Source organism: Hyalella azteca, unplaced genomic scaffold (genome assembly GCF_000764305.2).
Source record: "Hyalella azteca isolate HAZT.00-mixed unplaced genomic scaffold, Hazt_2.0.2 contig15455, whole genome shotgun sequence".
In the NCBI taxonomy this organism is placed as follows: domain Eukaryota; kingdom Metazoa; phylum Arthropoda; class Malacostraca; order Amphipoda; family Hyalellidae; genus Hyalella; species Hyalella azteca.
This window is the reverse complement of record NW_025945309.1, coordinates 470,958-496,679: the sequence shown is the minus strand read 5'-3', so window position 1 is coordinate 496,679 and position 25,722 is coordinate 470,958. Positions and strand designations below refer to the sequence as shown.

The 25,722-nt window shown below is 39.9% G+C and overlaps 1 protein-coding gene across 1 annotated transcript; it reads right to left on the bottom strand.

The window, feature by feature from the left end:
- Nucleotides 1-491: 491 nt before the first annotated feature.
- On the bottom strand, nt 492-23,569 carry LOC108681013 (CLIP-associating protein 1-like). The gene is made up of 2 exons (XM_018169949.1): nt 23,192-23,569; nt 492-605 (listed from the first exon to the last, which is right to left on the bottom strand). Exons 1-2 carry the CDS (start codon nt 23,357-23,359, stop codon nt 492-494), a joined length of 282 nt encoding a protein of 93 aa, XP_018025438.1. The 5' UTR covers nt 23,360-23,569.
- Nucleotides 23,570-25,722: the final 2,153 nt, after the last annotated feature.

Sequence of the window (25,722 nt, the reverse complement as noted above, 5' to 3'; positions counted from 1 at the left end):
AAAAATAAATTCAGGTGATTAGTCATCTACACTTTACTGTGATTCAATAATTTCCTAAAAGTGTCTCAGAAATTCATCACTTGATTATGTTGTTAAAAAGTAAAGGATAGTTGGATCTGGTGTATCATATTCATTCAAAGCATCTAAATATAAAAGATGAGAGAAACTTAAAGCGAATGATGTTTATCAGGACCTTAAGTTGGGAATTTATAACAGATTGAACCAAATCAGCATCAAACATAAGTTGGTAAGTGGCAATGAGCCATTTTATACTGAGAAGCACATGTGTAATTCAGGTAAAAAAGTTCAATTTGAACTGATAATAATTCCCATGGCATCAATCTTTGGCTTCAACATGACCTTTATAACTAGAACAACCATTGAAGAGACAGCCAGGATAGAAGAAAAGTCTTCTATCCTCTGTTTCATTCATTCATTGTTGCAAGATGATAGCTACAAAATCCATTGAGACGCTAAGGACCTAGGGCACGTCACACACCCAGTCTGTCGATGGTGGGGGGGAGGACGCCGCTGAGGTACGGTCTGAAGTCTTCCTTCATGCGCTCCACCAGGGCACACATCACCTCCAGACCCTGCGTCGACACCTGCACACCAAACACATCATTACTCATACAGTCGTTAGTTTTTGTGGTGTAAAGTTATTATTAGTTATTGGGGGATTGATTTTTTGAGTGAGTGTAGTGTTGAAAATCAAGAACTATTGGTTGTTGCAGAGTACAAGTTCTCGAGGTATAATTTATGGTCAGTAAAAGTTCTGGGGTCGTTAGTTCTTGTGGTGTTAAGCAGGGTACGTGGAGTTCACAAGATGTAATATACTCTGTATGAGCAAGAGGGCACTTCTGATTTTCTAATTTGGTGACCTACAACTGAACCTTTCCTATAGAACTCAGCATCAATTTTTAGACCATTTCAGTGACCCAGCCAACCCAATTTTTTAATTTATGAGAAACTATTCGAAGAAATCAATTCTGGCATACAGCACTTTCAGAATGCACATGACACTTGATACTGATCAAAAATTTAACAGAATGTCTGTTTCAATATTTTCTATCAATATAGTTTTTTCATAATCGACACCAATGAGTTTGTGTCCACAACATTAATGTTCAGTCCATCTCCAAATCTACCCCAAGCTACTGCACAGATTAGTGTAATTACCATGAACAAACTCACAAATTTACAAAAAAAATCATACCATTCAAATAAATATAATTCAAGAAGGAATTTAAAAGCAAAGAAAACGCCAAGAAAATTCACCATATCGATATTGAAAACGTTTCGGAGTCCAGCTCCATCATCAGTTTGACTAAACTAAAAATGAATAAAATCACTTTTAAAAGTCAAAATTCAAAGACAGACATAAAACCTAAACAAGACCTAACATTATATCGAAATAAACAGGACTAGTTATGAACAACTTAGTCCTAGGGGTACGACAAGAATATAAAATCCTAGCAATTTACTATTTCCAGATTATAGTAGTAAATTGCTAGGATTTTATATTCTTGTCGTACCCCTAGGAATAAGTTGTTCATAACTAGTCCTGTTTATTTCGATATAATGTTAGGTCTTGTTTAGGTTTTATGTCTGTCTTTGAATTTTGACTTTTAAAGTGATTTTATTCATTTTTAGTTTAGTCGAACTGATGATGGAGCTGGACTTCGAAACGTTTTCAATATCGATATGGTGAATTTTCTACGTTTTCTTTGCTTTTAAATTCCTTGTGAACTTGCACTATAAGCAGACTAATGATATAAGTACTTATAATTCAAGAATATATAGTTATTTGCATAACCATTCCTGAGCACAATTTCATTAATTTGATTTAAGAAATAAAACTTACAGAAAAATATTTCCTCATATATGATGAAAGAAATATATAAAACACAAAGTTTAGGAGGGAAGAGATTTATAATTATGGGACATAATTATGTACCATATGCCAATAGAAAAAAGTTATCTCTAAGCCAACATTGGAACAGTTTCTCATATATCTTCAAAGTAGAGAGGATGATATAATATGAAGCAATAGAAAGGAGATTTGGAATTTAGAGGTTGTTTCCTAATGTTCTGGTAGCAGCTGTAGTAGTTGAGACATTCTTGCACTGGAATGAGTGGTAGTGGTTAACAGTTGTCAGATTGCCTAGGTAAAACTTTAACTGAAATCAACGTAGTTAAAACGAGGTAAAATTGTGCAGACAAACAAGGGGTAAAACAGCAAAATGGTTTTAGAAAAAAAAAAGTTTGCTCTTCTCAGAACACTAATGCAGATAGATTGAACGACTATAGTAAGATAATATATATATATATAATTACTTTCCAGTCAGTTTTTATTTCATTAATAGTTCCTTAAAATAACATTTATTGAACAATCTTTGTTTAATCCAAGGCACATAAAATTATCATGAAAGCTTTAAATTCCTTTTCTTTTATTATATTTTTGTTAGGCATATGCTTCATGTTTTTAATCTTTTCCTAAATTGAGAGAAAGAAATCTTAAATACTGTTATACCCATTAATAAGACAATTGGTGTTGCAATAAAATCACAGGTCAAAAATACTTGCACGGAGGCTACACAATGTGTGTATATATAGGTTAGGTAATACATAACAACCAATCAATAGGTAAATATATAAATGAATGCCAATCTATGTGTACATGTATGACCTTCAATGGGCACACAAGAGACAGAATGGGTAAACGAGTTCCATTCAATGTGTACAACATTTCCATTCAAATAGTATGTATTATACATGGATGCCACTTAATGGGTGCATGGATGATATGCCATTTAGCAAATAAAAATCTAATACCCAATAACCTTGAAGCAATTCTTGTTCAGCAGGTGCATGTCGAGTAATTCAATAACATTTACATAACTGCTTTTAATAGACCAACTCTTCAACTTTGCTGTGATGTCATCATAAAAGGAAGTCATGAACGCAACAAAAGCACAGCTGAGCATGAGCAGCATGACAAGCCAACCATTACTTGAACCATCATTCATTTTACTATAAAATCTTGTGCAACATTGCAACATTCACTCCAATGCTGCATAGGCATGCTTCAATAAAATATATAGGCTTACTTCAATATAATATAATAAAATAACAATACTCGGAACAGGTCCAATCGTGTTTATGATGATAGTTTCAAATGTGAAGATACTAAATGAATGATTTCAATTCATGGTAACGCAACAATATAACAATCAAAGATGAACCCAAACACGCAGCAGGTTTACATGAAGCATCAGAGCTCAAGAGAGCGCCATGAATGGCTGGGCCGAGCAGCTCATGAGGCGCCATGATGTCATCACCGTGCGTAGCATGGATACCGTCCACCACACTGCTGCGTGGCACCGCATGCTGCTTGTGGCAGTACTGGGACAATGTGGCGTAACGTACACTCAGAGAACTAACGCACTGTTGCGTGGCACCGCATGCTGCTTGTGGCAGTGCTGGGACAATGTGACGTAACGTACACTCAGAGAACTAATGCACTGCTGCGTGGCACCGCGTGCTGCTTGTGGCAGTGCTGGGACAATGTGACGCAACGTACACTCAGAGAACTAATGCACTGCTGCGTGGCACCGCGTGCTGCTTGTGGCAGTGCTGGGACAATGTGACGTAACGTACACTCAGAGAACTAACGCACTGCTGCACCTCGTGACGAGGCCCGCTGCTGCATTTATTAACCTCACGTCGCCGCACACTCCGAGAAATGTATCGGTGACATACTCCAAATAGTGACTCACTTTTTGCACGAAGCCCTGATACGCACTTTAGCCGTGCAGAATTAGTTCACGATGACCCACAAAGGATAAAAAGTGAATAGCTATTAAGACAAAGCCTCACTCACTTCTCTGAGTGAGCGGTTGCGGCTGACAACAATATATGATAATGTTTCTTATCTCGAGACTTAGATAGAGTATTAAAACATGGAGTCAGTTTCAGCACTACTTCCGCACTGCCCTCAAATGAATCGCTTGATAAATATTATCCTCATATGTAAACCAACAAGTGATTGCAACAATCAAAATGATGCTCGTGGGGTTAGACTGCATGCAGAACATTTACATCATATATTAAAACTCAGCATCAGGTAAGACAGTGAAAGCGATCCGGCCGTCAAACAGAGCATGCCTTCTGAACATCGGACACCATCAGCTGCCATCAAAACATCAGTCACCATCAGTCGCCATTGTGAAGATACTCAAAAGTTCACGAATTCATGGGTTAGAGCCACGCAAACATAAAGGCTTGAATGCTGCGGATAGATGGACAGTCAATTCCCTCATTGGGTGGCATTGTAGGATCACAGCACGCAAATCCTAACACCATGCGCTTGCCAAGCGTGCATGTGCAGCAGTGACGTGCATTGCGGGAATAAACCTGAGGCGAATATCAAACCACATGAATGAGAATGACGTCCAGCCCGAGGCAACAAAAAATTCCGCAGTGACCGTTAAGATAGGCTGCGCCTTCGATAAGGAACCCAGCAAAAAATTATAAAGCGAAAGCACGAGCGAGCTCAGGAACTTGCAAGAGAGCAGCAGAACGACGCGCAGACCTCTGTAAGTGATAGCACATTCTTAAAATTGTGGCAGACGATACCGAGACCATGGGCCCTACTATCAAAACTCATTCAAGTACACCTGCCGGTCTATAAAGAAGACGTAGCGGCCAGGTACTCGTAGCGGTCGCTCTCTCCTCAGTGAGTGGTGTGATTAGCTTTAGCGTCAGTGATTGGTTGATAAAGTGACGTTTAGTCTGAACTATTTTTGATTGACCGGCCCCAGGTTTGGTGCTTTCATGAATGGCACAGTATTAACGTTATTTTCCTACATGGATATATAAGTATCATGGATTCATTATATTATTAGTATATTATTATATTAGTATCTTCCATAGTTTGCACTCACGATACATGGTTTCATTAGAAGAATACACGGGTGAGAGTAGCTTTGGTTCTATGATCAGGTGGAGGCCACACGTATTTTATTGAGTAATGCTATTTTTTGACCCTCTGTCTACTGACCGTAACTCTCGTTGCCCGGCGTTCAGGAACGGATATAATTATTATTACTATTATTATTATTATTCTACGAAGCAGTTATCGTGGTGTCCGGTTCAAACGAACTTCGAGGCACGTTACATATAAGTTTAATAGCAAACGAAAAATAAATGGACACGAAAAAGGATGAGAACGGATAAAAATGACTAAGCACTTGATTCATAGGCTCTACGAAATAGTGTCGTCTTTAGACGTCGACGAGACACCTGCAACGAAGGAGCCGGTGTTACGAATGCCGGCAGACTGTTCCAGGTCTAGCAGCGGCGACAGGTAACGCTCTATCGCCGAAGGTAGATAAACGTGTGGAACAACGAGGTCCGCTGTTGATGACGTATGCAGTCGTCTTCTAGAAGGCAGATCCGACACGCGCTGCAGATATTACACGAGATAAGGAGGCGCCAGACCGTGAAGGCATCGGAACGTCAGAACAGCGACCTTGAACTGCGTGCGCTGCTGCATGCGTACCCAATGAAGTTCACGCAATATCGGCATCATGCAGCACGTCGTCGAATTTAAGCTTATCGCACGCGAGCAGCGCAGCGCTCATTACGGATTGCAGTTTATTGAGTGCGTGCATGGTCGGAAATCCACAGAGTGTGGCATTACTATATATAGTACAATCTGGCCAGAATGAGCGCTACCACGAATGCATCGACGACCGGCCTCGAGAGACAGCGGCTGACACTTCGTATTCGTCGCAGAGCACTTAAACAAGCGGTGATGCCTTTGTCAATGTGATTGTTCATAGAAAATTCTGAGTCCAGCAGAATGCCCAGGTTACGAACAGAAGACGCCGGCATAACGAACTCGTTGCCCACGCGAACAGGGTTGGCCGGAAGCTGAGGCTGGTGCCAAGCAGTCCCAAACCAAATACAGTCGAATTTTTGATGCCTTGAGCTGGCGCTGATTGGAGCGCATCCAGTCCGAGACAGCGTCAATGCAGACAGACATCCGGTCCTGCAACGCTGCAGCATCAGCCAGCGCACAATAACCATAAATTTGGGTGTTATCGGCGAACATATGCGGATTCTTCAGCTATGTGAATCAATTATATGCAACACGTCGACAGTATTGTGGATCATTGATGTACAGTCACTGCGATTGACGCAGAGCGTCAATCGCAGTGACGCCCGCAACTCGACACCTGACGAGCCTGAAGTGGCGACAACGAGCACAGCAGGCAAGTCCCCGGCACACGTGTCGCACGTCGGGCTCGGTCATGACTGCTAACTTAACTAAGCACAAGTAAATAATCACGGCGTGCTTCTCTCTTCCATAAAAAAAAAATAAACGTACGATAACAGCAATTACCTGCAGCAAGGAAAAAACGGTTGTATGTTATACGAACATTTTTTCGACTGTATATAAAAATGTACGCTTTATATGTAAACGTAAAAATGTATGGCAATAATTATGAAGAACATTTAAGCCAACACCAGAGTTTTGATTACGAAATAACACATTTAAAATTACCTACTTCAAGTACCAATCAAGTAAAATCCGATTTGCAGCACGAACAAAGCAAAAAAGCATAATCCTTCAGTGGCTCACATGCCTTAGCTCAAATTTTGAATTTTTTCTTCGTTTAGTATTCATATATGTATATCTAGTAATGAAAGATGTCTGTTGTGTAGCAGCAAATAGCGAAGTGTCGCCGATTGAATCAACTCGGTTTTATACCCGCTATACATAATCAGCAATATTACGTGACACGATAAATTACTTACAGCCTAAACGCTTAATGTAAACTTGCATGAGCAGCCGCAGCATCACCATCATGCGCTCACTAAAGCACCACTGAAGTGAAGGCTTCCTGCGCACCATAAACAGTAAAGAGGCAGCATGCTGGATCATCATCTTAACCCCCCTCCCCCACCGCACTTTAGGTGTTAAAAATGAAGAACTGCCGCCAAAACAAAACAATGACATCGAACACCGATCCTCTCTGCTTCATGAGGCAATCAGGTAGTTGCGCGAATTCTTCTCGTGCGTCGCGCAGGCAAGTTCTCTCGCAACATACAAGCAAGTTCTTGAGCGTCGAGCAGGCAAGTTCTCTCGTGTAGCGCAAGTTCTTGAGCGTAGCGCAGGCAAGTTCTCATGCGTTGCGCAGGCAAGTTCTCTCTCAACATGCAAGCAATTTCTCTCGCAACATGCAAGCAAGTTCTTGAGCATTGCGCAGGCAAGTTCTTGAGCGTAGCGCTAGCAAGTTCTTTCGCAACATGCAAGCAAATTCTTGAGCATCACGCAGGCAAGTTCTGGAGCGGTGCAGGCAAGTTCCCTCATAACGAGCAAGCAAGTTCTTGAGCGCCGCGCAGACAAGTTCTCCCGTGTAGCGCTCGCAAATTCTCATGCTTCGCGCAGGCAAGATCTCGCAGAGCGGGCGTTTACACGGCTCGAAAAATGGCATCGACACGAAGTGTGCAAATTGGAGACAAAAAAAAAGTTCTGGCATGAGCAGGCGTGAGGGGAAGGCTGGTGTGACGCTATATTTAGCGGGAGCTGTAACTTCGTTCAATAAAAACTTAAGTCAACTCCTGAAGCCTACCGGGATGTCAATTCTTACCAACCACGCTCAACGTCAGGCCGCAAGCTGTCCACCAATGATGTGTGTTGGGAAGCTTCAGCATACACACCGCGGCTTATCACAAGCATCAACCATCAACCAATGGATTATTTTGTATGCATGAGAATTTTATTACATGTTCAATTTTGTTCATCCCTAAAAAACTTTGTTCCGCCACTGACAGTTTCTAGAGTGCAGGGTATGAATTGAACACTTTTTTGCGTTATATTGTCATTTTGTATAATAATATTAGACAGTTATTCTATATTTTACATTCAAAAGGGGTGATAGAATTCGCTTGACGCTAAAGACAAAAGAGATGAGATGGCCTCTTACCTTCATCATAGGATCAGGTGAATAAATTGCAGAAAATTTGTAAGTCACAACAGTGGTTGTGACAATCAGAACCAACACCACACGAATAATAGCCGTCAGCACACGAATCATAGCCGACACCACACGAATCGTAGCCACCACACGAATCGTAGCCACCACACGAATCATAGCCACAACACGAATCAAAGCCGACACCACACGAATCATAGCCGACACCACACGAATCATAGCCGACACCACACGAACCATAGCCGACACCACACGAACCATAGCCGACACCACACGAACCATAGCCGTCACCACACGGATCGTAGCCGACACCACACGAATCATAGCCGACACCACACGAATCATACCCGACACCACACGAATCATACCCGACACCACACGAATCATACCCGACACCACACGAACCATAGCCGTCACCACACGAATGATAGCCGACACCACACGAACCATAGCCGTCGCCACACGAATCATAGCCGACACCACACGAATGATAGCCGACACCACACGAACCATAGCCGTCGCCACACGAATCATAGCCGTCGCCACACGAATCATAGCCGTCGCCACACGAACCATAGCCGTCCCAGTAGCAGCAAGGCGTCTTCCTCTGCAGGGCGGCCTGGTGAACTTCTAGAATACCAAGCACCAGCAGCAGGTAATTACATTGACGTCGTCACTGGCATGAGCAATTCAAGGGCGCATGCGCACCACAACCTTCAGGATACTTGCACAAACCGCGACATGTCCGCTAATTATTCCATACACACGCACCTTATGTATTTATGCGTGTAGACACTCACAAACAAATGTTCAGACGTCATTGAACAGTGTGAGTAAAGAATCATTGAAGAGTAGGAACAGACCATCACTGAACAGTGGGAGTCGGCAATCACTAAGCACAATCAATCATTGGAAATAATAATTGACCACTGAGAAACGACAATCAATGACCAGTGGGGGTAAACAACCATTTAATCTAGCTTACCATTTCCTGGGTTGTGAGGCAGTGCGAAATGAACTGTGATGTTCAACAGAGTCTTCAATTAGCGGTCTATTGCACCATCTATTTTTAGTTGGATAAATAATAGATTTTCCAGATACGGGTTCACGTTTGCAAACTTGAAAGTTAAAACACTTTATATTACAACAATTGATAAAGGTCTCTAACGGCTCCTGGATTGCATCACTAACATGCGTACGCTCACAGCCAAGCACAGAAATCCAATATATGTTATTTAAATACTTCAAATGATGCTACAGACGACGTGATGTAAAGAGAAGTCTCCTGTGAATATAAGCGGTGATGGAGAGCAACGTGACACTGGGCCCAGCAACAAGCTGAGCAGCAGCGATACGAGTGAGGCACAGCACAGCTCAAGAGGAGACCAGGCACACCGGCTGCCTTCCCTCGCACTTGAAATTAACAAAAACTCCTGGCACCTCAGGAGAGCCGGGAGCTCACATCAGGAGTGGCTTACACAGCCGGCAGCGGCACCGGCGTCAAGCTGAGCGACTGCGTGATGCTTAATATGTTGTTGTGACTGTGTGGTCGCATCAATACGTCCTCGTAATACATGTTCTAAAAATGAAGATCTAGTTGGTTTATGGTGATAAATAGAGTATGATTCGGCTCATCAGTTTAGAAGTGAGGAGTAGAGAGTAGACGCTATATGCCTCACTAGTTTGGTTGTGAGGAGCATAGAATAGAATTGTCCCACTGGTACCTTTACTAGTGGCACAAAATTAACCCATAAGGCCGATGACTATCTCTGTAAGTAACAGATGACTATCTCTGTAAGTAACATCAAACCTCACAAACTGATTTCATTCACAAACTACATTCTTGGATCCAAAACTCCGAGGAAAGTCGAGGGCGCACAGTGAGCAGCTCAGGAGAAGAGGATTGCGCTGCGAGTAACTCGACGATAAATAATCACTGAGCATAAATCAATAGCTAAAATACGCAAGCAGCGAGCATGCAATTGTTAAGTACAATACGCAAGTAGCGAGCATGCAATAGTTAGATACAATACGCAAGCAACGAGCATGCAATTGTTAGCTACAATACGCAATCAGCGAGCATTCAATAGATAGATACAATACGCAAGCAGCGAGCATGCAATTGTTAGCTACAATACGCAATCAGCGAGCATTCAATAGATAGATACAATACGCAATCAGCGTGCATGCAATAGTTAGATACAATACGCAATCAGCGAACAATCAATTGTTAAGTACAATACTCAGCAAGCGAGCATGCAATAGTTAGATACAGTACGCAAGCAACGAGCATTTAATAGTATAGATACAATACGCATTACGCAATCAACGTGCGTGCAATTGTTACATAAAATACGCAAGCATGCAATTGTTAGATATAATACGCAAGGAATTGTATACAATTGTTTACTTACAATAGAACCTCCGCGTACACCGTCACGGTACATTAAATGTACGACTGAATGCAGCGAATTAATTCCATTGGTAAGACAATGAAGCAACGACAGCTCAACGCACGCAAAGCAAGTCTTGCCTACTCCATTTTACTCCAACTGTCAGCCGGAGAAATTAACATAATTTAAATTTATTTATCACGGACGGTGATATTCCGAGAAGCTCTCGAATATTATGAATGAAAATAATACGGATTACTGAGAACAGGCAAAGCCGATACTACTACTACGGTCACCGTAGCTTACGACCACCGTGAGAACGGACAGCCAGCAGCCATATCGTTCAAAGGCTGTATCAATAGCCAAAACACATATGAACCTTACACTTGTAACAACACGGCCGTCTCGACACACGTGCTACCGTGCTACGCATTTATGAACTGCATTGGTCTTGATACAACTATCAAGACCTGCTTTTAAACCAACTACACAACTGGTAACTACTACTATTATCTACTATTTATCTCACTACACCTACCATTATACCGTACCTCCGTTCAGCCCATTATTGTGATGCAAATAATTAGGCACGACTAATTAAAGGTACTGGAGCAACTTAAAAATTGCACAAATTTAATACAGGATACTTGTAACGTATAAGCGCTTATTAAATTAATTGAGAATAATAACTTGTACTCAAGTTATAAACAACTATTTTAATCGGTAAGCGGTTCACACGTAAAATATAAGTCAAACGATGATATACATCACCCAGTTCACTAGGTAGCCGCAATAAAACAGTTTATTTAGGTCCATTCAAACTAAAATGCGATGTAAATCGGCGCGTGCCAAGATAAAATGACAAAAGATCAACCAATTTTGAACCCACAACGAAGCGTGGGCAAACCGCATTACACGCTCCGCTTCTGCTGCTGACGGTAACTCTCATTAGCAGGCCTGTAGGTACGAATACTATTGACGACGAATAATGCATGCGCAGATCAATGGTTACTCTTTAATCTAATTAAGGTCACTCTTGTTATAACCTGCGTACACACAATACGCCTCTTCGAATCAACTTCGAATCCACAAACGTGAAGAGCTCTTTGAACACGAAGGCACATCACATTCTTCTTACGAGAGCTACCGCAGGAGTAAACTATAAACTTCCGAGTATAAAAATTGGATAATTATTCCATGCCATACTCGATGGTTTGCTCACTTAACCCTTCGGCGGACAGGTTTACATAAATGGTCACTTAGAATCTGTTGCCCAAAAAAGGCACCAACCTCGCTCAGTTTTATTTTGATGCTGCATACGTTATCGTGCCTCTGCGAAAAATTAATCATCTTCCCATAATTCTATACCATCACATGTGAGCATAGTGGGCAAAATATTTAAAAATGCTTAGAAGTTAATACTATATCTTAGAATTATTATACTTTCTTGAACCAGCTACAACAATTTGAACTTCTGCATATTTCTACGTCCACCAGCCCTAGGGTTAAGTACCAATGAATAATTTATAAGTACCACAAATTCAAAGCAAGTTCCAAGCTTCCAGAAACGTGAGACTTGTCAACCATGCAAAATCGGGTAACTGCTCAAGAAGACGGCGAACACTTGGACTGAATATTTTACTAGAAATTCATCAACTACCCACTTGTTAATAATATTGAATTTGACGAGGACCGACCTTTGGCCTATCCTGATTACAGCTTTCATGAATGTCGGAAACTTCTTATGTGGCAGGTCAGTAAAGCATGTATTCTTCTCCGCCCCCACGCGATCATCTGGAGGGGCACTGTGTCGACGCGCTGTAGATTTGCAGGCAGCGTGCGATGCAAGTAAGCCAAGAGAGAGCATTATTTCCAAGGCAGCAAAAAAATTTACTCGTTTGCTAAACTAAACGAAGATTTACTAAAGTGAATAACAAGTCGATAAATTGACCTTCCACAAGAAGACATTTTTCTATAGACTCGTCTAGCTTCCATCGTAACTAAAATCGATCGTTTTCTCCAATGCGCTCGATCATAAAGTACATTAAAAAATAGACTTTTATAGTATCGGTTCCATTATTTTCCAATTCCAAGGCCACGTAATGGAATATTTAGACCTATTGTTTAACACAGACTGAAGGTATATAAACAGAACATTTACATTATCAGTTCCACTGTGCAAAAGTTTCAATCCGCAGTTAAATCCAATTTCCTCAGTCCGGCAATTCTAACAATGCCTTCACAACAATGGTTCCCAAACTGAAGGTAATAAATTAATCGTTCAAGTGTATATAATGGAGAAGGAGCACAAATCTTCAATAAATATCGATGTTGACTACATTTGTGCAGCAGGTAATGTGCTTAAAGCGACCCAGTTTTTAAAGGTTATTTAATGGAGTTGTGGTATACCAAATTGAATAACTATCGCTGTTGATAAAATTTATGCGTGTTACAATATGCTTTATGTGGCATGTTCAAAATAGTAGAGTAACATGGTGCTCGTTACTCAGTTCAATAAATAAACTTAAGTAAGCAGAGTGTTTCAAAGAAGCATTACTGAAGCCTCAGTTTAATAAATAAACTTAAGTAAGCAGAGTGTTTCAAAGAAGCATTACTGGAGCCTCTGTAAGCAGTTGACTCAGGCTGGCTGGAGGCAGCACAGCGCTACAGGACCGGCCTTGCTCGTCTGCCCACACCACACACTGCGCGGGCATCAGCTTCACTCTCCTCGCACGCGCCCATGTCTCTTGCTTGTTGTGCTTACTCTTGCACTCTAATGCTTCTTGCAATAACGTCAATTTTATTGTAATGCTTGTTGCAATAACGCTAATTTTATTGTAATGCTTGCTGCAATAACGTCAATTTTATTGTAATGCTTGCTGCAATAACGTCAATTTTATTGTAATGCTTGCTGCAATAACGTCAATTTTATTGTAATTCTTGTTGCAATAACGTCAATTTTATTGTAATTCTTGTTGCAATAATGTTAATTTTATGGCAATGATTGTAGCAATAACGTTAATTTTTTTGCAATGATTGTTGCAATAATGCTAATTTTATTGTAATGCGTGTTGCAATGACGTTAATTTTATTGTAATGATTGTTGCAATAATGCTAATTTTATCGTAATATTTTTCGAAATAGCATCAATTGATCAGAGTTGAAGGCAATTGTTCTTCTGTTATTACACCACTCCAATTGTGTAGGTAGCACCGATAAACACTTAACCCTCGTCATACTGTATAATTTTAATACATATTGAGTGAAGGTACAATCGTATGGAGAGCAGGTACATTCGTATAGAGTGCAGGTACAATCGTATAGAGTGCAGGTACAATCGTATAGAGTGCAGGTACAATCGTATAGAGTGCAGGTACAATTGTATAGAGTGCAGGTACAATCGTATAGAGTGCAGGTACAATCGTATAGAGTGCAGGTACAATCGTATAGAGTGCAGGTACAATCGTATTGAGTGCAGGTACAATCGTATTGAGTGCAGGTACAATCGTTTGGAGTGCAGGTACAATCGTATTGAGTGCAGGTACAATCGTATAGAGCGCAGGTACAATCGTATTGAGTGCAGATAAAATCGTATAGAGCGCAGGTACAATCGTATTGAGTGCAGATAAAATCGTATAGAGCGCAGGTACAATCGCATCGAGAGTAGGTACAGTTGTACCTATGCAGTCCAGTAAGGGTATAGTGCATGACAGGCAGTCTTGTGTTATTAGAATGCACCGCTAAAATATGAATGGAACAAAAGAAAACAATCACCAAATTAACCAGTATTACGAGTGATTTAGAATGCCACGACTCACTGTTAACAAATGGAATAAGACAATGCCACCGTCAATGCAATGATACACTGTCGACATCAATGCAATGACTCACTGCCAGCATCAAAGCAATGACTGGCAGTCACCATCAATGTAATGACTCACTGCCAGCATCAAAGCAATGACTGGCAGTCACCATCAATGTAATGACTCACTATGACCTCTACGCCGAATATGACCAGTCAAGTCCTGGCACAATCTTACCAGTCAGCTTTGCCCAAACCTGTGATCTTGATCTCGAATTTCACGCGTTCTACCTGAGAGTTTTATTATAACATGTTATATGATTAATTAAAGCAATTAGTTAATCAATATTTTTTTATAATTTTAAAATTGAATATAATTAAAGTCCACGTTTACTTTTAATTCGGTTCATCGGTACTTAATTCGAGGTTCAAAATCATCCGTTCTCCGGTACATTTTTTTAGCGCAGCTTAATAAGTCAAGTCCTCCGACTATGGCGTATCAAGATAATTATCTGTCCAGAACGTACGAGAGACAATTTGCTATTTAACAAATAGTTCTCTATGTTCTGCTTCCCAGAGCTAAAGTATTCACTTGATAACAGAATCTATATCCATTAATACCATAGAATCTGCAGCAGCTAAATACGAACATAGCGCCACGAGGCAACCGCGTTCGTCGAATCAACGAGATATAAAAAGCTCGACCGATCGAAGGAGAACTTTTGAGAATATATTTGTTTCATAAAATCTATAAAATAATTCAAACAATTGCCTAATTCTCTGCAAATTAGTTACTCATGTCTAAATAAAAGATTAAGAATATAACGACTAGCTAGGCCTTGTTTTACAGCGAGATTATATGTAATCTGAAGAAGCTGCGCATTATTAAAGTATAAATTCGTCAATCGTGTCATTTTTAATTTCAGATCATCACGAAAGAAATTCATCGTTTGATATTTTTGTCGTGACAAACTTGATTATTGTAGACGTAAAATTTGAGATTTTTGTGGGCGTTTAGCTCTGAAAATTATCACCCTCTCTTTCCTTCGTATGAAAGCAGCGTTCTATTTTAGAGTAGATAATGTTGCTGAAGTTCAGGTCTGAAATGTGCAGCGGATGTGCGGGGCACAACCTGACACATGTAACGGGGTGACACACCGTCGGCACCTTCGTCAAGTGATACGCATGCCGACAACCTCAACGCTGAGTAACGCACCAACACTACAGCGCGAATACGACTACGAGGATTCTCCAAAACACCCCGCGAGCAGTATATACCATTTCAGTAAAGTTGCAATGTAGTATCCTTCTTGACCTTCGTATTACAAATTAACAATGAGGTAACCAACACTACATCGCAGCAACAACTATCATGGGTAGGGTAGGGTTACTCGGGACATCAAATTGTTATATCATCGGCCAATGTATATTCGCCACTCGCATCAACTAAAACATAATTTTTTCATTCCCTTTCTCCAATCAAGTGAATAAAGCAATATTAATATGCACACACAACGGAGCATTGGTAGTGTTTGACAGCATTAACAGCACTTGCATTTTAATATTGCAAGTTGCAGCAACTAACCAAGCCGTTTTAAATATTAGTAGGACTTGAAGCTAAGAAACATCGTCGGTTGATATAAGACATGTACCGTCAAGCATTGGGTCGAGCGGTCGGCGAATGTAACCGACCATATGGTACATAGGACTCGCCTGCTGGTCCTCCCACCGTACGATATCAAACGCACCCTCAGGCAGGAGGAGCAGGTACGTGTGTGTTGATGCACGTGAGCGCTCCAAGGCACGAGCACGTGGAAATGTTCTCATATGGAATTAAGCGATATTATGATAACGGTCGAGGGCAGATGAAGAGAGTAAGAGAAGCACAGAGGGCACGAGGAGCCCGTCGCGATATGGAGTGAAAGTGTTGCGAGCGCTCAGCATGGAGGGGCAGGAGGGGGATGAGGGCGAGTGGAGGGAGGGGCGCACCTGAGAGGAGGAGGAGGAGGGGGATACACCTGAGAGGGGAAGGAGGACGAGGGGACACACCCGAGAGGGGCAGGAGGGAAGCTTAGGTCAAGTGAGCAGCAGAGGGCCATGTCCAAGATGACCTGCCAAATTTCAAGAGACCATCTAATTATTTCGTTTTTAATTCCAGTTTCAGGGAGATGATGCACTCAATATATTATAATTGGACCTCAGGCAAAAACATGAACATTTCTCACCAAAATATCACTAAAGTGAACGAGGCTGAAGTTGATGAAACTTCACAACTTTTGAAAAACGATAAAAATTCTCGTAACATTCAAAACCGTAAATTAAGCTAAAGCTAAAACCCTATAGTAGCTAATAGAAAGTGTTGAGATACTATACCGGCATGCCAAGCAACGTGCAATATAATGTTTAAATAAATAAATTAGCAGAGCAAGCAATTGAAACTATGTTCTCCAGTCGCTCGGTTACGTGGGGCCTTAACATCTCTCAATGTCAGAGCCCACGTGGGAACAAACTCCCACATAAAAGCAATGGTGTGAGCAAAATATGCGTGGGATCAGGGATGGTATGGTACGAGTATGGTACGGGATGGTGGGATGGTATGGTACGGGATTGATGAATGGTATGGTGCGAGTACACACCGTCAACGTTATAATGCGTTATGTGTCACAAAAATTAGGAATTGTTGAGAGGGCTACGCGGAATGACACAGCATTACGAATCGACAAGAATCACACTTCAAACGACAGAAGAACGTCAGCAACGACGACAAACATGTGCAGGGATGCAACAGCAACATCAGTCCAGGATAAGAACTGTGATAGCTTTAGGAGCGATGCAATTAGAGCTCAACAGTTGACATGGCGCTAGTGTGTCGCCCAGCTGCATGAGGCCGTCCGAGGTCAGCGGCTGCACACCTCAAACGTATAGAAGCGCAAGCCTCGTTGGCGGCAGGCTGCTTGCAAGCGAAAAATGTTTGTTAACTGCCACAGCTGTTCTTTAACTTTGAAAGCTATTCCTAAACTGTAAAATTCAAATTTACGAGTATAAACAGGCAATAGGACGCGCTCTTTTTTTAATATAAATCGAAGAATTTAAAGGTATAGAGAACGAAAGCTAAATTGCCCATGTGTTGATTGGATCAAATAACTTTATTTTATGTTTTCTTTGCCTTCAAATTTATATAATTGATGCGATTCAAGCTAACTAATGACATAAGTACAAATATATTTTCACTCTTTAAAATGAAAACCTTCTAAATCGTAAAAAACGAGGCTCAGTACTTTAAATCCTGTACAAGTAAAAAGAACTCGACTACCCGATGTTAATATATATTGTTCACCAATTGGGTTCTTATTTGACACCCAAGACGATCTGCTAAACCGTATCATCAGGAACATTACTATAAAAAATAGTTGATAGTTCGCAACTCCATTAATTAATTACCGACAGCTTTCCAAACTAAAGCCACCAATCAAAGACAAGAAATCGGCAGCTTACGCGAGTTTCTGACGAGCAGTCCCAAAACTACAACATGTGCCACAACAATTGCTGCAATAACTCCATTACAAAAATCAAAAAGGATAGATACAAGCAGCTTCAGACAAGATATTTGCTATGGGCAAAAATTAAATTGCCTCGACTAGATGGTAAAATCCAGAGAAGAGATGAACTGAGCGACCGTGCCGGCAGTATAGTGACGGGTGTCTGCTTGTCCTTCTTTATCCCGGCGACAGAAGGGAAAGTCGCGTCAGAACAAACTACAAGCACAGCAAGGCTGTAAACACGACAGGCATTACACAGCTCAGGGTCAAGGCGACAAAACTGCCATGTGGAAGCATAATCCATTTACTTTCAATCGTATGAAAACCGAAGCTAAAAGCTGGTTCTATAGATGGAGTAAAAACATAAACATATACTTTAAGACCTTTTTTTAATACAGAGAAACACTGTATAAATTTATTTCACGCCAAAACCCGACACCTTGATAGAAAATATTGCGTTATGATGGACTTTTCCACAACAGAAAAGTTAAATTATGATTATTAGCATAACCATCGCAAGTGAGCATTGATAAATAAAACTGAAACACTGGAACGATCAAGATCGAGCTTGTCATACAAAAAAAAAACGGAGTTTTGCATGAATATGCCAACAGGTGTTGTCGTGATCCATGACAATCAAATGCCTGTCATGAGGCGTCAGGAACAGATGAGTCGTGCGCCATCATTCATTGAAGGTCCCGTCACAAAAATAAATGGCTCATATTGTCCAAATAGAGACACACTGTTTTACTCCAAGAATGAGGAAAAAGCTTAGCACTGATACGCCCGTTTGACAGGCAAATAGTAGAAAAGTGCGTTGTAATTAAGACAAAGTCTCACTCATTTCTGTGAGTGAGGCGGGTGTCATCCGGCACGCAGCGCGGCTATGGCGGCCAGCAACCGCAGCACGCGTGTCATGAGCCTCGGGCAACCCTCCAGGCAAATCACGTTGAAAACGAGTTGATTTCGTTAAAAACAACGTTTGATCAAAGTAATCTCAACGTTAGATGTCTGGTGGTAAGCAAGTCTCTTCCATCAGGCCCATCACCAGCGGGCGGACAATTTACTAGCATTTTACACTCTAAAAGTCTAAATTCACACGTTTTACCGTTCTACACATACATTTTTCAGCGCCCGTCGATGTCGATATCGATTGTAAAAAAATACCCTTACGATACGAGGTTAGAAATCTCTTGTCAACAATGTACTGTAACCTGAGATTAAAATAGAAAGAAATTGTTGATAATATGCTGAACACGACATTAACTGTCAGATTTACTATCAAACGAAAAACATCGCAAGACTTCACTTTCTTATGTCATAAGTTCAATTTGCCTTGATTACCATGAATTCTTCAGCATCATTCGGATGAAGTATAACAACACAAACCTAAATATCCCAGACATTATTCTCGTCTAACTCGCATCATTATAAAAGTCATCCATCAACGTCTACGAAAATGTGCAAAAATATAAAAATTTCGCCATTTTGAGGAACATTTGTCGAATTTTTGTTTGTGTTTTTTTTTTTACTTTGATCCTAGAAAATTTGTTAGGTCAACATTAAACAAAATAATGGCCGAATCAGACATGCAATCCACATTTCAATAACTCCCATGATTTATGAAGCGGTCAGCAAGTTTCGTGAAATGCAAAGGGCGTGAGCCTCTGAAGTAGTGGCAAGCATAAAGATCGATACGGTCTCCTGGAGTCGCGGCTCCGTAGCAGCTACACGCGGACAGTCTGTAGCCTGCGTCTGCTTGAGCATGTCAATACCAGACTAACATTAATGCAGCCAAATATGCACTATGCAGGTCACTGAACCGCCTACACGTCACCGTCACGGAGCTACTGCAAGTGTGTTCCATTGTTCTGTTTTCACTGGGTTAGATAATTGCAGAACAGCTTGAAATTCCAGCATATAGGGTGCGTTTTCAATTGTTGAGATGAGAGAGATTTGGTACAAGTGTACTACCGTGCAAAAATAAATAGATTTTTAATAAAATTAGGATATGATATTTTAACCAAGATTTAATTGGATAAAGTAATATTGTTTAGGCGATTTCCAAAACATTCAAATTTTAGATAACTACTTCATTCTAAACCACCAAGATGAAGAAAATCACCAGAAATATCAAACCTCGTACAAGGCAAATACAGCAAAAACATGACGGTAAATAAAACATTTCATTACCAAACTATTCCATTTCCAAGAGAATTCGACCACAAATACAAGAATAAACACAAACGCCGCCTTTCCTCGACCAAACCTTGTTATAACCTTGAATTAACAGCTGTGACATCGACGAAAAACCAGTTCGTTCAAGCAGAAAATATTTTACCGTTATAATATACTCGTTAATATACTCCATAGTGTCTGAGCCCCATATGACCGGAGAGCTATAAGTCCGATCAGGACCATAGCATCCGAGACTAATATCAGTGCACACTTAGATAAAACGACTGTCATGTTGTCCAAGTAGTTATACACTTTCTAGAACTGACAAGCTCATTTGGCTTACCGAAATGGATCAAGCTGGCCCACACAAGGGCAAAATGTACATCACAACTTGGACAAAGTCTTGCTCATATCTTTGAGCGCCAACTATGAAGGCAGCAGCGACTGTAGCTACGTGAGCGAGTGGGCTGCTGCTGCTGCTGTTAAAGGCTGCATTGCCATACATAGACACGTCGTCGACACGCCAACAATACTAACACCTTCTAGCTCCAAGCACACTATCTACATGACCTTTTCATGACATGATGAATTATACAAATTACACGCTAGGTCAATATGATGATGGCGATATCCAATCAATTTGGTTGATATAAACTCCCACAGAAAAGCACATCCTTCACAATCTAAGTAAGAGAAACGATTTGCTTACTCTAAAGCAATTAAATAGAGTTCATTATATATGAGCATCAGTGGCAATATTGAGAAGATTCTTGCTGGAAATATTAGGCTGTCAACTTGACGAGAAACATTACCAAAGCAGTCTCACAGGCGAAGAACAGCATTTTCTTTGTTATCTTGAAGTCATTCTTTTAAATCTAACATCAGCAGAAGAAAATAACATCAAAGCAGAAACATTCATTAATCACAATGGGAAGCCGACTAAAAAGCACTTTTCGACCACGTCGTTTGTCTACACGTTCATATTGAGTTCAGCTGACAACATCGAACATATTCTGTTCTTCCGGAAAATGACCTTTGTTCGGAATTTGTTGACCAGTAGTTTATTAGCACTTTTCTTCATCCGATACGAAGGGCGATGGGTTTAAAAGTTAAAATACTCATCGAGTACATGACAAAATATCTTTTCTCTACTTAGCAAAATATATTCATCAAGAGGGGTCTAGTAGTAGTAACGCTTACCGAGAGATAACTATATTTACGTGTCCCAATCTTTTGTCGACTAACAAAGTATTATTAACCAGCCACATAAAGCGCCAGGGTTTTCTTTTCGATATTGTAGGGCGGAAACATTGCAACCGTTTCATAGCAACATTGCAACAGTCACTCCGTGATAGCGAGACATAAGTCTCGCGCTAGCGTTGACATTAGGTGGCAGTAATGCAATAATGCGACGTACGGTGACAGTAACTAACCAAATGACTCCTACTGATGAAAGTCTGTAAGCAATCGTAGCAGGTCAGTTGTGAATGGTTCTACGTCGCGACGACACAATGAGTCGCAATTTCCGCTCTATTATAGCGAGCTTGATTGTACCAAAACATAGCAGATAGCCTCGAGAAACAAGCCTGTTTAACATGCATAGTTAGTCGATTTATATCTTGACCAAACTGTAAACATACCATAAACATAATTATATTCAGAATGAGCAAGAACAAAATACACATTCAAAGATCTTACAACGCGCGATCAAGTCACGTGAATGGGTCTACCAAGTTTCAACGATTGCATCCAGACAATAAAAAAACATAGAAGTAAACCTAGCGACCTTCTTGACTGAAAGAACACAGGACAAATCCTGGCTTGTGACCAAGTTCTTCAGCACGGCAAGAACAACAACGGAAATAGAGGGCCGTTGGAACGCAACCCGGCAGCAAGCATCAGGCGCGGAGTATTAGCGATGCTGACATAGCGATGCGACACCTAGACAACTTTCGTTCACATCTCGTACACAAGGGAGCAGAAATCATTCCTTAACGTCGAGAAAAGCATTAATGCTAGAAAAAGAATCGTACCGCCAAAACGGGCAACAGTCCATGCCTAGTGTCTGGATTCTGGAATATCGGGTATTCTTAAACATATTTGAACTTAACTGCGAATTAAGACTTCTAGAGTAGGTACTAATAGAATTTTGATCTATTGCTCATCCATGAGTGGCACTGCTGAGACCCAATTAGTGAATAAGCATTACGGTCTTTCAGTGCAATTTAAAGGATTTGTGTCCGGCGACGTCTTGGGCACGATACTAACGACGCCACGACCCCGTCACGAGCAGGTCTGGCGGGGCTCCAGCTGGCACAGATGAGGCGTCCACCCGCACAGCCGGCCTTCACCTTCGCATATCCCACCGCATCCACGTGCGCCGACACGCATTTTGTTTCATCCGACAACCACATTAACCGTTCATATATCGAGTTAATTAATAATCGTAAAAAGAAGCGATATTCATAGATGTTTTAACATTTATCAAGTTTGCCATCAAAAATATTCAGTGTTCTGACTTAAGGAAGACGTGATACTCTCGCGTTGCTACTGAGTATAATAAGGACCTAATTGAAAAGAAAATCCTGTGGAGAAATCCCGCAGCAAATGCACAGAGAAACATATGGATGGAAGGAAATTCTGGCACGTTCACAATAGTAATAATATACGTTTAAAAATTACTTTTTAAAGACAACACTTCCAAAGAATCCAGTATCTCCAATCTTACAGATGTACAATGAATTTCTCATCTAATTTTCGAAAATTAAAAAAATTACCTTTTCAATTTTTTAAATATATATAAAATTTTTTTAATATATACATTTTTTTCAAAATTATTTATTCTGTCAATTGATTCGTGCATTGCCTCTGATTTCACACCAGTGTGCAATATTTCAGATCAATTAGACAGGTAAAAGTGTGTCAAATATCAGTTATAAGATTTGTAGCTGACGAAATTATTTTTTCAATTTTTTTAATATTGAAAAAAAAAATTTTTTTAATTTCTAAAATCATTTATTTTGACATTTGATTCATGCATTGTCTCCAACTTTACACAAGTTGGCAAAATTTCAGATTGATAGGATAAGTAGAAGTGTGTTAAATTTTGTTTACAAGATTTGTAGCAGACAGACAGACAAACAGACAGACAAACAAGAAGTGAAGTTAAAGAGAAGTGTTGTAAAAGGAGGAGGTATTTAGAATTTTTGATAAAACTATCCATAGGACTAATGTATTAAAATATTAGACAAGCACTGAAGTTCCAAAGCTTACCTTGAAGTTGCTATTCTGCATCCATGGTACAATACCATCAATAACTCTGCCAATATCATCACACTCGATGGAGTTGGCTGGATCACTGATGTACTTGAGCAGATCACATCCGATGGTAATTTTCTTGCGCGTGTCTGTTGTGAGCATAAGAGGTATGAACTCCTCCATCTCGTCAGCTCCTTACCACCCTCATCAACACAATAACAATTAACAAGCTAGCACTTGTGCACAATAACCTAAGACTAGCACACACTTGATTACACAAACAGCATCACCAAGTTGAAGGGCTATTTTGTAGTTAATAAAAAGCCCCCAAAAAACACATATATGGTTCAATGCAATATGATGATAGTTAAACAATATCTCATCAAATTATTCTGCAAATTGAAAGATAAAATATTAATAATCAAACCAGCAGCTTAAGTTAAACAGCAAAACAACTACATCATAAGTTCGCTAAAATAAAATATCAAATAAATCTATAATTTGAAACTTCCTTCTGTAGTTCTGCTAGCACACCCACCCCATCCTGCAGTCGGGAATAATCAAACGATTTTAGACTCCATCTCTAGTACTTCAGATACAATAATCCTGACACATATTTAATCAATAATTCGTGTAAACTTTGCTAGCAGATCAAAGCTCATTGAAATTGCTAATTTTTAGGTCTTTGTACAGGTGCCTTTGCTTTTTTTAGAATTTAGTTTTTATCTCTTTCATGTAGTCATTCCATCGAATAAATATGTATTCTCAGTTTAGCAGACAATAGAGTTGGTCTTCAAACTGCTTTAAATGAAAGTATGGTGAGTCTGTTTGGCCTTTCATCAACTTTTAAATTCTTGGAAAGATACTAGTAATGGAAAATTATATGCCTGCCTCACAACAGTTGTTGAATTTTAATTCTTTTTTGCCCATCCAGATTGTTTGTCAGCATGAAATTTGATTAAATGAATGCATATATCTAGAATACATCGATTTGTGTGAGAATAGGTATAAGTGAAGATACAGAATTCTACATAAGTTTAGAATTGTAACTAAATCATGTACATTCATAAGTAATATATGCTAACATCTCAACATAAAATTATTTACTGGACAGTTGGGATTTGCACTATCATTATAAGAATTACTTGACCAATATTTTCAGATACCATCACTCATAAAAATTAAATTGTAACATATCCATGGATTTGGGGAAATCTGCCATATATGTTAGTCATGTTCCATCCATGAAAATTCAACTTTTTACTCAATTGTATTGGCTCAAAAATCACATAGAAATTAGCTGAATGTGGAATATTAGGCTTGCTATGTGGTTTTATTGAACATTCATACATACATGATGTATTAGATCACTGTGCCCAGTTTGGTTATTGTGCTTCAAGATATGGCTTTCAAGCTAATGAGCCACACATTTAGGAAAAAAATGAATCTATTATCTACGTAATACATCAAGCCTTCAAGGCTATTCATGTGATCATGTCACATCAATCAATTATGCTGTGGGGGCTTCAATAGAAACAATCCATTCACAAAAAAAAAAGGATTACCATCAACATCACATAAGCTGTCACTTGGCAGAAACTGCACTTGTGCACCTATCCACTCAGCACTAAAAATCATACAATACTGATCAGAACTACAATTTGTATCATTTGATTTTCACATGATTACTATGAAGAAAGAAAGATATAATAATGTAAAAAATATATATTATAGAAAGATGTGGTTCAGTTTTGTTTATAGAATAGATCATTTCTTTAGAAGGATGGGAGGTTAAGTGCGGCTGGCAAGGTTATTGACATTGTTGGTACAACTTTCAGGCAATTGAAACAGAGGTTCATACTTATGCCCAAAATATTGCCAGTATTATTGCAGATTTTTCACCAAAAATCACCTATCTAAACCTTCAAGATTTCATGCCAAACATGTAAAAAGGCATGAAATAATTCCACTTTTCACGCTAAGACTAGATATTTCTCATCATTTTAGGAGCCACAAGATTTCTGCAAGCTAGTGAGGAAAATCTATACCTACTCTGAACCATGACTGGATTTTTAGAGCAGTAATTTGATAGATTTGCAAGCCCTGATTCTATTTCTATGCCAGAGTGCAAAAAGTGAGTGAATATCGGAAGCTCATTGGTGACAAATCACCAACAAAATTTATGCTTTCAGAAGATCTTGCCAACACCATAGGAGCAAAATTAATGCATTTTAGATGTTTGTGAATCTTCAGCAATGCTAACCACAGAACAGGAAGTCCACCAGTGGCTGCATTGTTTTTAAAATTTCTGGTTTCTGGTTGGTCAGATGAGGCTGCAAAGCATGATCCACAATTTGGTAATTCTGGTTGCAATTCAATTGTGTACTGCAATACCTGGAGTGTTAACACGTTGACTCCGAAGTGGTACATATGCGTACCACAAAATGTATTTCTCCAGGATGTAGTGGTACATAATTCAGGTTGCCTAAAATCGGCAAAATCCAAGAACAAAAAAGGCCAAAAAGGCCAATAACTCATAATATACT